At 41.3% G+C, this 14,533-nt stretch overlaps 1 protein-coding gene across 9 annotated transcripts in view; it reads left to right on the top strand.

The window, feature by feature from the left end:
• Positions 1–14,533, top strand: part of GRIN1 (glutamate ionotropic receptor NMDA type subunit 1) — a 127,597-nt gene that overhangs the window by 11,101 nt on the left and 101,963 nt on the right. For all 9 annotated transcript variants that reach the window (XR_016312414.1, XM_089675141.1, XM_089675138.1 and 6 more), the window contains exons 2-3: positions 8,292–8,426; positions 12,289–12,465. Coding sequence is in view for 8 of the 9 variants with exons in the window: in XM_089675141.1 (XP_089531267.1) it covers positions 8,292–8,426; positions 12,289–12,465 (312 nt within the window). In the remaining variant the exon portion in view is untranslated. The remainder of the gene's footprint in view (positions 1–8,291; positions 8,427–12,288; positions 12,466–14,533) is intronic.

Here is a 14,533-nt window from a genome sequence, read left to right as displayed (position 1 = left end):
CTAGTGTGTGAATAAATGAATTGTAAGTTTCAGGGGTTTTCCTGTCTTCTGTCTCTGTGCCATATAAGACAATGGCAAGATATCCATGCCAGAGAGAAATCATTACCAATAGGATCCTCCACAGGCCAGACAGTGATGATGGAGTATGTTGCTTGTGTATAAAGTGGTAATTACTAGCATTGGAAGAGAACCTGTCCCTATGAATGTTAGACTGAAACAGTTCACTACTTAGAAAATATTTTTCCTGGTCTATCAGTGTGAACAAAAATGCCCCAAGTTGCCATGTTGCCTATGTCTCTGCAGCATCGTCCTCCCCCAATCCCATACAGATTCTAGGTCTTTGACAGGCTGCGTTCTGAGAGATTTCAGTGAAAATCATGCCAACCACTGCTGGTTACATGACAATAACAGCATGCATTTCTACATTTCTACACAATTCCAGTTTATATTCTTGTTTGATATTTCACACAAATTCTGAACAGTAGACAAAAGCAAAATTCACAGGTGAAGTACCTATACGGGAACTGTTACCTGCCAATAGCTAGGTAAATCTGCGTGGCCAGGCTTGTGTTCCAGCTACTTCTCTGTAGACTGCAAGTATATATTGTTTTTTTTTTTCTACCTAAAAGCCGATTTCCAAGGGGGTCTAAAAAGTCAAGTTACAGCTCTTTGCTTTGTACAAAATCATAAAATATATTTTTGCATACAGCTTGCAAAGGTATCTGAATATCTCTTGTAATTATGTGATTAGTACCTTTAGATTCCCTGCAGTCAAGAGGACAGGCACTAGAGGCCAATCAGGCGCTGCTGTAGTTTACATGTGTTGAAAGGGAACACACTGATAGGTGGAGAGAGCAGAGTGGGAAAAAGGATTGTTTAGTGTACTGCTGCTTCTTCACTGTCCAATTAGCCGGCTGGGGTGTGTCCATGACCAAGATGTGGTGCTGTTGTGCAGTGGCATTTGAGTGCCTGAATAAAAAAAAAAAAATGGTTGTGCACATTTGCAAATTCTTTGGCAACTAAAATGTTCCCCGTTTTTATTTCAACTTTGTATTAAACTACTTGCCTGGAGTCCAGCTTCAAATGATATGTTTTTTCTTTCATTAAAATGAATCTTGGAAGTTTTCTTCTTTGGGATCAGTAGACAAGAAGTATCCGGCTTGTAGCAAAATATCCTGTACCGTGCTGCTTCTAAAATATAATTAAATTGATTGTAAACCTCAGACATGAAATATGAACAAAGCATATCCCTCTATAGTGCGTACTTGTCTCAATTAAGAGCACTAAGTGTCTTTTCTGCCTGCTGTTGTGTTCCTCTGCTATCAGCATGAATCATTTCTGACAAGTTTTCCTGACACCATGAGAAAAATGGTGACAAGGGAGGGACCTCCAGCAGATTGACAGCTTCAGCTCTGTTCCTGTAAGCTGTGTGAGCAGAGGGGGGTGTCTTTTCCCTCCAATCAGCTCTCAGAGCTGTCCTCACTGGGCTCTGCAGTGTGTAATTTCAGCTCTCTGCCCCCTTCTTTCTGAACTCTCAGATAAGCTTTATAAATTCAGCACTTTGACTGGATGTAGAGAAGAAAAGACTGCAGATAGACAGATACAGCTTATGTAGGATGATTTGTTTAATCTCTGTGTATCACCTGAGGCCAGTCACTTCACTGGGTGTATGTAAAGATTTACAACCACTTTAATCCTGTTAAGTACCTACTGACTAAGGCTGACCATATCTAAGCAGTTTTTTCTTAATTATATAAAATGGATGAAGTCAGGGGAAGGTGAAATGTCAGTTAGACATGTAAGCTTAATCTGCTGAAAAATGTGAGTGGGGCCAAACCGACACATTTGGTGGTCAGAAAAATAGAAACCCTGTCCCTGCAGTAGAAATGGGCCCAAAAGGTACCTAAGAGTAAACATCACAAAATGCCAGGTGATAAATGGACTAGTCAAAAAAGCTTGTTTGTGTGCTGATCTGACTTAGTTTTACGAAGCAACTGGGGCCTGACTTCCTCTGAAATTCCAGCTAAAACCTTAACAACTGCTATTCCAGTGTCCAATAAAAATGAAATGCTTTGGTGGCCAGTAAGGGCTCTCTAAGGCCTCATGAGCACTGGGCATTTCCCCTGCTCTCTTGAACACCTTTCTCCTTGTCAGGAGCTTGCGCATTATGTAATTTCATTGGCCACAACAATCATTTATTTTGTCAAAAATAAAACAAAAAAATCTTGCGAGCAGCTTCTAAACTATATAGAATTTCCAATACAATAATTTAAATTAAATGTTGCCCACACCTACACATACTCATATACAGGTGAAACTCGAAAAATTAGAATATCGTGCAAAAGTTCATTTATTTCAGTAATGCAACTTAAAAGGTGAATCTAATATATGAGATAGACTCATTACATGCAAAGCAAGATAGTTCAAGTCATGATTTGTCATAATTGTGATGATTATGGCATACAGCTCATGAAAACCCCAAATCCAAAATCTCAGAAAATTAGAATATTGTGAAAAGGTGCAATATTCTAGGCTCAAAGTGTCCCACTCTAATCAGATAATTAAGCCATAACACCTGCAAATGGTTCCTGAGCCTTTAAATGGTCTCTCAGTCTGGTTCAGTAGGAATCACAATCATGGGAAAGACTGCTGACCTGACAGTTGTGCAGAAAACCATCATTGACACCCTCCATAAGGAGGGAAAGCCTCAAAAGGTAATTGCAAAAGAAGTTGGATGTTCCTAAAGTGCTGTATCAAAGCACAATAATAGAAAGTTATGTGGAAGGGAAAAGTGTGGAAGAAAAATGTGCACAAGCAGCAGGAATGACCGCAGCCTGGAGAGGATTGTCAGGAAAAGGCCATTCAAAAGTGTTGGGGACTTTCACAAGGAATGGACTGAGGCTGGAGTTAGTGCATCAAGAGCCACCACACACAGGCGGATCCTGGACATGGGCTTCAAATGTCGTATTTCTCTTGTCAAGCCGCTCCTGAACAACAAAGTCAGAAGCGTCTTACCTGGGCTAAAGAAAAACAGACCTGGTCTGTTGCTCAGTGGTCCACAGTCCTCTTTTCTGATGAGAGCAACTTTTGCATCTCATTTGGAAACCAAGGACCCAGAGTATGAAGGAAGAATGGAGAGGCACACAATGCAAGATGCTTGAATTCCAGTGTGAAGTTTCCACAGTCTGTGTTGATTTGGGGAGCCATGTCATCTGCTGGTGTTGGTCCACTGTGCTTCATTAAGTCCAGGGTCAACGCAGCCGTCTACCAGGAGATTTTGGAGCACTTCATGCTTCCTTCCGCAGACGAGGTTTATGGGGATGCTGACTTCATTTTCTAGCAGGACTTGGCACCTGTCCACACTGCCAAAAGCACCAAAACCTGGTTCAATGACCGTGGGATTACTGTTCTTGATTGGCCAGCAAACTTACCTGACCTGAACCCCATAGAGAATCTATGGGGCATTGCCAACAGAAAGATGAGAGACATGAGATTGAACAATGGGAAGAGCTGAAGGCCGCTATTGAAGCATCCTGGTCTTCCATAACACCTCAGCAGTGCCACAGGCTGATAGCTTCCATGCCACGCCGCATTGAGGCAGTAATTGCTGCAAAAGGGGCCCAAACCAAGTACTGAGTTCATATGCATGCTTATACTTTTCAGAGGTCCGCTATTGTTCTATGTACAATCCTTGTTTTATTGATTGCATGTAATATTCTAATTTTCTGAGATTGTGGATTTGGGGTTTTCATGAGCTGTAAGCCATAATCATCACAATTATGACAAATCACGGCTTGAACTATCTTGCTTTGCATGTAATGAGTCTATCTCATATATTAGTTTCCCCTTTAAAGTTGCATTACTGAAATAAATGAACTTTTGCACGATATTCTAATTTTTCAAGTTTCACCTGGAAATGTGTTGCATATAGAATTCAAACTATAACAGTGCCATCCTTTTCTCTCCATACAACCAATCACTAAACTCCAAAATGTGATAAGCAATACTCAAAAAAAATCATGAAAAAATATTAATCATAAAAATTCATCCAATTATATGAGTTCCACCTACTGTATATAATAAAGTCCCAAATCACCAATAAGTCCTTATTTCATATTTATGTGTCTTCAACAATTTATTTCAATCACTGTGGATACATTCAACATCATTCCGTGCCTTCGTATCGTAATAATTGTGCACCTCCACCAACATCCCTGATGTGCCCTCACCTGGAGCCTATGACCTCACATGAAAATGTTTGGTCAAATAGTGCTTGTGTCCCTTTAATTTGGACTTATTAATTGTGCCTTTTGAGTTGGAATCCTCTTTCAATGGTCAGTCACCTCCTCCTTATCCTCCTTATAGTTCCTGCTCCTCCATACTCCTCTGCTCAGCATAAAAATGAATTGACAAGAAATAGTGCTTTATCCTTAAAAAAATGCTTTTTTATTAACACTATTGGAAATCACATATGGTGGGCGGATTATGGCATGGAGTGATCTAGAGGAGCCACTTATTAAGAAGATATCTTGTATTGATATATGTAGTCATTTAAAACAGCAGGTTCTTATCACAAATTATATTGAGGCTTGGCATTGGACCTTCTATGCACCTTCTCTTGACTTATTAGGAGTATTGGATTATATCTTTGAACGCATCTATGGAATATACCTTGTGTCAGGAAAGAACTCACCGTTGGTGGTGCTGTGGCTCACCTGCTCTATAGGTTGCAGTACCGGGACTTCCCAGCAGGTGCCTTTCAGCAGCCAGGATCTCACCTCCTGCAATCAAGTCATCACCTGAGGCTGATTGCAGGAGGTATACTGAAACAGTAACCAGACCTGCAATCAGGGCGTTGGTGTTTGTTCCCTTGAGCCTGTGATATCCTGTTTCCCTGAATCTGTTACCTGTGATCCACTCTGTGTCTTGTCTTCCTCCCTGCGTCCCATGCTTGATCTCCTATGTATGACCCCGGCTAGCCATGACTACGCTTCTATTGCTGTACATGTATATATTGGGTGAAGGTTTTTGGTTATTTGGGTCCTGTTTGCACTGTGTGTTTTTGTATATTGGTGTATCTCACAATAAATTATATTATTTACATCACTCCTGAAGCCTGATATTCCCTGTGTCAGTCCACACATCTCTGGTCATATCTGGATTACTGACATAACACCAAGGCCAGTCCTGACCAGAAGTGGCTGCACAGGGAAGCCATCTTGGCTTGCTGTTTGTAAAGGATGCATCCTGAGGATGTTGTGTACTTGTCTCTGCTAGTAATAGAGAACAAAGAATACGGCGATCAGATTCTGAAGGAGTGGGCCAGGGATCAGCTGCTAGCAGGGGCGGACTGACCATTTGGAAACTTGGGCACTGCCCGAGGGCCCGGGGTCAGTAGGGAAATGCTCCTGGTACCTTTTTCATAGGTTTTTTTGAGTTTGGGCAAGGACACAGGTGCCCCATGATCCATTATTGCCCGGGGGCCCCATGAGTTGTCAGTCCGCCCCTGGCTGCTAGAGTGCATGCGGGTTGCTCATTCTCTAGTAGATCAGGGCAGGGTGTTTTCTGAGGTGCAGCCATTGATTCAGGCTTGTGCTGAATTGGCTCTGTCCAGTACCCCTGAAAGCAGGGATGCCTTTTCTCCGCCCTTCAGTATGGATCAGGTGGAATCACTGGTATGGTTGTTGGAGGATGATCCGTATTGCTTCTTTGAGCATTATTCATCATGTTCACAACATGTGCTGGTTGATTGTATAAATGCAGTGCAGTCTTTGGTCAGACAGGCTATGTGTAAGCTGAGCTTTGTTCAACCAGTACTACAGACATGGTCAGATTTGTTACACCCAGCCTCAATCAGCTTGCAACAACCCAGTCCTGCTTCTAATCATTCCTCTGCTCAAAGCTCTCTTCCTCCATTTCCCACAGCACCCCCAGTTACAGCCCAGTATACCCTGCTATCAACCACATGTCAGTACCCTGTCCCCACACGCTGCACCTATCCTGCCTTTAACCCCGTCAAGAAGTCCTCTGTAGCAACTGCTCCCTTCTCTAGTCCATCTTTCAGTTCTTCTCTGTCTTCAGCTGCTCCCTCCATTTACAGCCCTGCATTCACTTGCAGTGCTTCAGTAACTAAACCCAAGAAGAAGCAAAAATTCTTTCTAACCAGTACCATCCTGCCAGTATCCAAATCAGCCGACCTGCTGTCTGAGAACCCGCCTTCTGTTATCCAGCCTGATGACCTGTGATGTGCCTTTGCCCTCTGTGCCTCTGCCCACTGCCCAGCTTGATGTGCCTCTGCCCGCTGCCCAGCTTGATGTGCCTCTGCCCGATGTGCCTCTGCCCACTGCCCAGCTTGATGTGCCTCTGCCCACTGCCTAGCTTGATGTGCCTCTGCCCGCTGCCCAGCTTGATGACCCAGTGCTTGCTGTCCAGCTAAACTGGACAATACCTGATTCCCAGCCTTCCTCTGGAGATCCTGTGCCCAGCAACCTGCCTTCCTGTGTTCGGCTGCATAAAGATAAGTCTACCAGCAAGAAACCCAGCCAGGCGATTGACTCCGGCAGTGGGATATCCAGCCAGTTACCTGACCCAGGCGGTGGAACATTTTGCCCATTAACGACTGTTTGGAGCGTCCTGCAGACACTCTTTAAAGGGGGGGTACTGTCAGGAAAGGAGTCACCGCTGGTGGTGCTGTGGCTCACCTGTTCTATGGGTTGCAGTATCGGGACTTACCAGCAGGTGCCTTTCAGCAGCCAGGATCTTACCTCCTGCAATCAAGCCATCACCTGAGGCTGATTGCAGGAGGTGTACTTAAACAGTAACCAGACCTGCAATCAGGGCGTTGGTGTTTGTTCCCTTGAGCCTGTGATATCCTGTTTCCTCCCTGCGTCCCATGTTTGATCTCCTGTGTATGACCCCGGTGAGCCCTGACTACGCTTCTATTGCTGTACATGTATATCTTGGGTGAAGGTTTTTGGTTATTTGGGTTTTGTTTGCACTGTGTTTTTGTATACTGGTGTATCTCACAATAAATTATATTATTTACATCACTCCTGAAGCCTGATATTCCCTGTGTCAGTCCACACATCTCTGGTCATATCAGGATTACTGACACCTTGTATGGACTGATCTACATATGAATATATCCGTTACTTGTTTCCTGATTAAGATACCATTTGACTTGGGACATTGGGAGGGGCTTTGGATATGTATGCTCACTTAAGACCACTGTTGACTTCCTGTGTGGGTGCTGTTGCCCCGCATCACCGTCTATGTCAATATCTAAGGCATCTGATCTCTTCACCTCCAATTTCTGGGTCCTGAAGAAGCTAAGAAAGCGAAATGCGTCGATCTTGGAGGATATTATGCTATAGAAGATTATACTGTTACTATTTGGCCTGGTTAGCCATGTATTTGTTTTTATACAATGCCATTGCAAATGGAATTTCAAATAAATATGTAAATTTATAAACACGAGTCTGTCTGATACTGTACCAATAAAGTCCCATTATGTTCTTTTTTTTTCTATTTCTAAATGGCTTTTTTATTAAATAAAAGTTAAAATTAGTCACTCATATATTGCGGGTGCTAAATTGCATCGAGAATATATCGGCCACATAGTGCTGATTGGATGTAGAAATGCTGGCTATATTTGGTACGATGTAGCACCCACAATATGTGAGTGGCTATTTTATTTTGTCCATTAAAACTAATTAACAGTCAATTACTATATGTGCCTAGCAATAACAGAAATTTTCTTCTGCCTTTAAGCTTGGTTCACACTAGTGCAAGCCGCTTTGACAATAAAACAATTAAGCTCTGACAATAAAACCTGGAAGCTGATTGGTTTCTATGCAGAGCTGCACCAGATTTTGCATGCTGCAGTTTTAGTGAATCTTTCCTTTAGGCTAATATTGAAGGGCTGTTAAGGGCAGAAAAAAAATCAAACGCTCCTAAAAGTGGCATTTTTAACACCCAGTGTGCCTGAGGCCTAATTGTACAAGCAGTGGCAGTTAGTGGAGCTTAGTCAGCAAGTTTAGGAATATCAACCCCAAGTAATGGCTGAAACAAAATTAAAAGGGGTCACAGCAGAAATCTTTTCTGACAAATAAATCTGGTATTTTGTGGTGTTTGCTCTTAGGTATTAATTTTACCCTAAAAGTTTAATATTGAGTTGGGTTCAGCTAAGTTCTTCTTCTGCCACATTTTGTTTTTCTGCCTTATAACTGATGGTGTTTACATAAGCACTGCAATTCTTAAGTTTGATCTTTGCCTAAATTTACTGCTTCCAGGTTTATGCCATATTGGTCAGTCACCCTCCAGCCCCAACAGATCACCTGACCCCAACGCCGGTCTCATATACAGCTGGATTCTATCGAATACCGGTCATCGGGCTAACGACCAGGATGTCGATATATTCTGATAAGGTATGTACACTCTGCAGTGGTATCAATAAAAGCTGCACATTTTGGATTTACTTTTGCTCATGTCCACTGATAATGGTTCAAAATGGCACACAGTGCTGGTTTTCTTGTTGTCATGCATCCTAAATGACACTCTGTTCCCCAGATTACAATGTACTGGGGGTCACTGCTTTTGACTGCTCAGAAACCAGCCTTTGGGCTCAGGTAAGTATTAACCACTTCCCAACCGGCCGTTGCATATAAACGGCCGGACGGTGGCACTGCAGGGTTGGGTGGCCGTTTATAAACGGCCTCCCCGCACCCTGCTTGTGCGCGCTCCCTGGGAGCGCGCAGCACCGCGATCCGGTGCCCGCTGTGTCCTCCGGACACAATGAAACACCGATCGTCGGACGGGACCTCTGTACGAGGTCCCGATCATGTGATCACTGATTGGCCAATCAGTGATCACATGCAAAGTAGTAAGCAAGATGTCACTTCTGACATCATTGCTTACTACGTGTGAAATCTGTGAATGATCACAGAGGTCACATGGTACAAGGCTATTCACAAAAGCCTTGTACCATGTGACAAGCTGTGACCAATCACAGCTCACTCAGTACTTCTCAATGAGTGCAAGAATGCACACAGAGAGAACGAGAAATGATTGCTTTTACATCCTATATGGGTGTAAAAGCAATCAGTGTAAAAAAAAAAAAAAAAAATCTTCATCACCCCCCACAAGTAGTACTGTGTCACTATGGTGACCCTGTACTGCTAGGGTGACAATATGTAAAAAATAAAAATAAAAAATAATATAAAAAAATAAAATAAAAATGTAAAAAACAATGTTTAAAAATTATAATTTTTGGTTATAAACTAATTTGGATTTTTTTTTTTACTAAAAAGATAACGGAATAAATTTTGGCTAAGATTGATGATGAAATATTATTTATTTGCAAAATGTTATAAAAAAAACACATTTTTTCAAAATTTTTGGACATTTCATTTACATAGCAAAAAAAATACAAATCCCAGTGGTGAATAAATACCACCAAAATAAAGCTTTATCTGTCTCAAAAAATTGGTAAAAAATTAATTTGGGTACAGTGTTGCATGACCGCGCAATTGTCATTCAAAGTGTGATAGCACTGAAAGCTGAAAATTGCCCTGGTTAGGAAGGGGGTTAAAGTGTCCAGTCTGGAAGTGGTTAAGGGGGCTGGGGAGGTAGATGCATACAGAATGTTTTTTACCTTAATGCAGAGAATGCATCAAGGTAAAAAAACCTTCTTCCTTTAGAACCACTTTAAGGTCCCATTCATACCTGAGAATGGGGCTTTTAGCAATTAAATGCCTGAGACCCAGCAGCTCCTGCAGCTAATCACAGCCACTGTCTGTGTCCAGGGTAAACATTTGCAGCCACAATTAGCTGAAGGAGCTGTCAGCCTCCCATTTCTTTCAATGGGGCTGCATCCTGCAACCAATTACTGAGAACCCCTGCTGGGTCTTCCACTTGTAATTACTAACAGCCCTATTCACAAGTGTGAATGGAGCCAAAATAACCAATTTTATGTTCATGTGTTGGATATAAATATTTCTTAGTCCATCTGCCTTGCCTACCGATTCTTGAAGGGTTAATGTTTCTCCATGCTACCCTATCCCCTTCTATGCGCTGTGTTGCACATGGTGCAGAAAGCTGCACCACTGTTTTGAGCACAATGAAAAATACATGGGCTGTCCATGGCATCTTTTTGTCAAGATATAGGCATGATAAAACAAAAGAAATATAAAAGCATTAATGATGGAATGAACTTTATCTTTCACCACCTGGCCTTTCACAAACTACTCTTACAAGTGAAGTTTAAAAGCCTTTAATTTTTACAGTATTTTAGCAAAAGCAGCAGTGAAAACTCAGAGTGCAAATGTAAGACTCAGAATATGTGATTATATAGGGAAGAATAAACTAAATCTGTATAAAGGCTACATTTACATGGCTTATTTTATTCTCTTTGCTGCTGAGAGATTAAACCATATGTTGAAAGTCACCTCATTAAACTGTAAGTACACATGACCATTTTAGCAGTTTGGTCCCACTACTGAAATTGCTAGGAGTAGCAATTATTGACTAAGCATATGGAACAATTGGCTTTCTGTGGATTAGCATGTAGTAACAGTGTATTGATCAATTTTTCATGATCACACTCTACTCCAATCATTTGCGAATGGTCACTACAAAATACTATTTGTGTAGCCTACTCCACAGGTGGCCATTTCTTCCATCAGTTTAGTGGACAATTTCCACTCCTAGCATAGCCTCCAGCAATTTATTTATTTCATGTACTTATATAGCTCCGTCAATTTATGCAGCCCTTTACATATACAGTATATTGTACATTCACATCAATCCCTAACCCTCAAGGGGCATACAATCTAAGGTCCCTAACTTACATTCATACATATACATACTAGGGCTAATTTCGACAGGAGCTAATTAACCTACCAGCCTGTCTTTGGAGTGTGGGAGGAAGCCGGAGGAAACCCACGCAAACACAGGGAGAACATGCAAACTCCAGGCAGGTGGTCCCGTGGTTTGGATTTGAACCAGCAACCCTAGCACTGCCAGGCGGAAATGCTAACCATTTAGCCACTGTGCTGTCCATGTTATTAGTACAGGTAAACAACTGTAAACCTTCTGTTAAAGTATATACCAATCAACCATACCATTATGACCACCCACCACGGACTCCACTAGACCTCTGAAGGTATTCTATGGCATCTGACACTGAGCCAGCAACAGCAAATTCTGTAAGTTGGAAGGTGAGGCCTCAATGGATCAGACTTGTTTATCAGATGCTCACAGATGCTGGATTCGATTAAGATCTGGGGGATTTGGAGTTTAAGTCAACATCTCAAACTCATTATTGTGTTCCTCAAACCATTCTTGAATTTATCAGAACAAGCCATCTTCTTCCATTGCTTCATTCCAGTTCTAATGCTCACGTGCCTAATTGCAGGCATTTTTGGCTGTGGACACGGGTCAACAGCGGCTATGCAGCACCATACACAACAAACTATGAAGCTCTGTGTGCCATGACACCTTGCAGACCCAGCATGAACGTTTTCAGCAATTTGAGCTACAGTAGCTCGCCTATTGGATCGGGCTACATGGGCCAACCTTCGCTTGCTACGTGCATCAGTGAGCCTTGGCTGCCCATGACCGTGTCACTGATTCACTGGTTTTCTTTCCTTGGACCACTTTTGGTAGATCCTGACCACTGCAGGCCAGGAACATCCTGAAAGAACTGCAGCTTTGGAAATGCTCTGACCCAGATGTTTAACCGATGCAACGTGGCCCTTGTAAAAGTCACTTAAATCTTTACACTTGCCCATTTGTTTCTGCTTTCAAATAATCAACTTTAGGGACAACATGTTTACTTGCCTAATGTATCCCACCCACTTGGAAGAAGGGTCAGCTGCACACCGGAGGATAGATGAATATAGTGTGTATTTATTAATCCATAGGACACACAAAACACCAGGACATGAATACAGGAATTCATGTCCTGGAGTTTTGTGTGTCCTATGGATTATTAAATATACACTATATTCATCTATCCTCCGGTGTGCGGCTGACCCTTCTTCCTATTGCATTGTGTGTGGTGGCGAGTCAGAGTCTGCACCTGTTGTGGATTGATCTGGATTGTTTGCCTGAGCAGTATACCTTTGTTCTTTGGATTTATCCCACCCACTTGCCATTGTAACAAGATCATCAGTGTATATATCTAAAGTGAACTTATCAGGATACATCATAGTTTCCCTTTACTTTGTTCAATTATTATTATTTCTTTTTATGAATACAGTCTAAAAAATATCAATTCTCTGATTCCAGAGCATCCACCTGTCCTTCCTCCGCACTGTCCCACCATACTCGCACCAGGCTCTGGTCTGGTTTGAGATGATGCGTCTCTTTGGCTGGAATCACGTCATTCTCATTGTGAGTGATGACCATGAGGGCCGGGCAGCCCAGAAGAAGCTGGAGACTCTCTTAGAAGAGAAAGAATCCAAGGTCAGTATGTGGACATCACAATGAAATTGATGTTGTTTTATATTTCTTCTTTGTGATAACCAGTTCTCCTCAGATTGTTCAATGTATGTAGATTCTTGTACGTTGAAACATATTTCTCTTTTCATCGTAACATGACAAACATAATGCTGAAACATCTAGACTGTCTCACTAGCACCTGACAAACCTTTGTATTAGTTTCATCTCACATGCTTTGCCGAGGGCCAAAATCTCCTTAAATCAATCAATAAAAGGGAATAGCCTGGAGCTTTGCAAATCTAATGATAACACAATAATAAACCAGAAAAAAAATAACTAGATGCACAAAGGTTATATGAAACGGTAGGCACTCTAACAGGCCAGCAGCTTGTTTGAATTGGCTAATGATGAGTATTAGAGTCTTTCTGTCAGTATCTGTACAATGCAGCTTCTCCGCGAGCTCCCACCGCTGACATCAACATCATCCGCCCACATCTCCATCTGACACGCGCTAAGCACCGCTTTGCTGACATGGCTCATGCGATAGATTGAAACCCCGCTGGCTGCTCAGCTCCTGGAGAAGATGCAATGTACTAAACTAGGGACAGACCAAAATTTGTAGAGTTGTTTGCATTGCTTAGCAAGCTGCTGCCGTAATTTATCTGAACATTGAAGAAGCCAAACACAGACTTTATGAGCTAGAGGTCTGACTAAATCTATTAGAAGAGAGAATGTGAAAGCATTGACCATAACAACCAATTAAACTGCAGCTGTCATGTTTCTAGTGCGGCTAAGGCTGGCCATACATTATACAATTTTCTTTAGAAAATTTGCTTTAGATTTACCAAAAACCATATAATAGGAGGTCATATCTAAACAACACTTTCAATTACATAGTGTATGGCCAGCCTAAGATTCTTGTCTTGGCAAATCTCAGGGGACATGTAGCCAAGGTGCCTTAACTTTTACAACTGGTAGATTTTTTGAGCCCTTTATGTTTTTGTCTGTTCTTGTCTACGGCTCCTGAGATGACTATTCATCAGCTGGAAAAATTGAAAGTAAAAATGAGATTGGTTGCTACGGGCAATATTATATTATCTCTTTTGCTTCTGTTTTTATAAACTTTTTTTTTTTACCAGATTTAAGGTAGTAGCATTTGATAGAGCATATACAAAATTTAAATGGCAAAAGAAAAATAAAGTCATTATAAAATTAAAATTAAGTTAACAAACCATCAAATATTATTGTGAAAAGGAAACTGACACATCAATGTACATGTAGTTAAAGTGGACCTTTACTTCATTTTAGATTATTAATCAGTTGTGGACACTGCACATGCTACACATGGCCAAAAACCTTCATTGAAGAACAGAAGGTGCATGTGATATGCCCTGTCCTTCTGCCCTGCTGCGGCTCCCCCTTCACATATGCCTGGCTGTCAATATGATAGCCCAGAGTTGCTGTGTAAATGCAACAATACAAGCTGCTACTGACAAAAATCAGACTCACAATGGGTTTATAAACGCTGTTCAGGTAGAGATACATTGTTACTTTTGTATCTACTCTGTTTCCTTAATTTGCAGGTCAAAGGGATGGGATTCACTATATGATGATATAATGTCAGTTAAAGCAAGCTGACGAGTAAACAAAAATGTATTTTTAGATAAAATGTGTTCCTTTCCTACGCAACCCCCTAATTACCTTGATCAACCCTAATTAACCCCCTCTTCCCCTTCTCCCGTAACTTTTACTTCCCTTTTTTTGCTTTTATTTGTTTTGTCCATTACATTTTCTTTAGAGTCACATTACAAAAACACATTTTTTTTGCAATGCTCTGTACCAGAAGCATAATTTTAGGACAGATTAGAATAAAATGGATAGTTATTATCTACTGTAATAATTCTTTTTAAACAAACAATAGTCAAAGTAGTGGGGTTTTTTTTACCTTATGACTGTGAAATGCTTTAAAAAAAACTTTTTTTGCAAGACAATGGAAAATAAATCTTTATTTTTCCTAACAAATTATATATGTATTACTTTGTTATCATAAGTAACGACAACATTTTTGCCAAATAAACAGGCCCATAGCAAA

The sequence above is a fragment of the Staurois parvus genome, unplaced genomic scaffold, assembly GCF_062004578.1.
Source record: "Staurois parvus isolate SC_StPar_1 unplaced genomic scaffold, SC_StPar_1.0 ptg000154l, whole genome shotgun sequence".
Taxonomy (NCBI): domain Eukaryota; kingdom Metazoa; phylum Chordata; class Amphibia; order Anura; family Ranidae; genus Staurois; species Staurois parvus.
The sequence above is the reverse complement of the archived record's forward strand: the minus strand, read 5'-3'. Positions and strand labels throughout refer to the sequence as shown.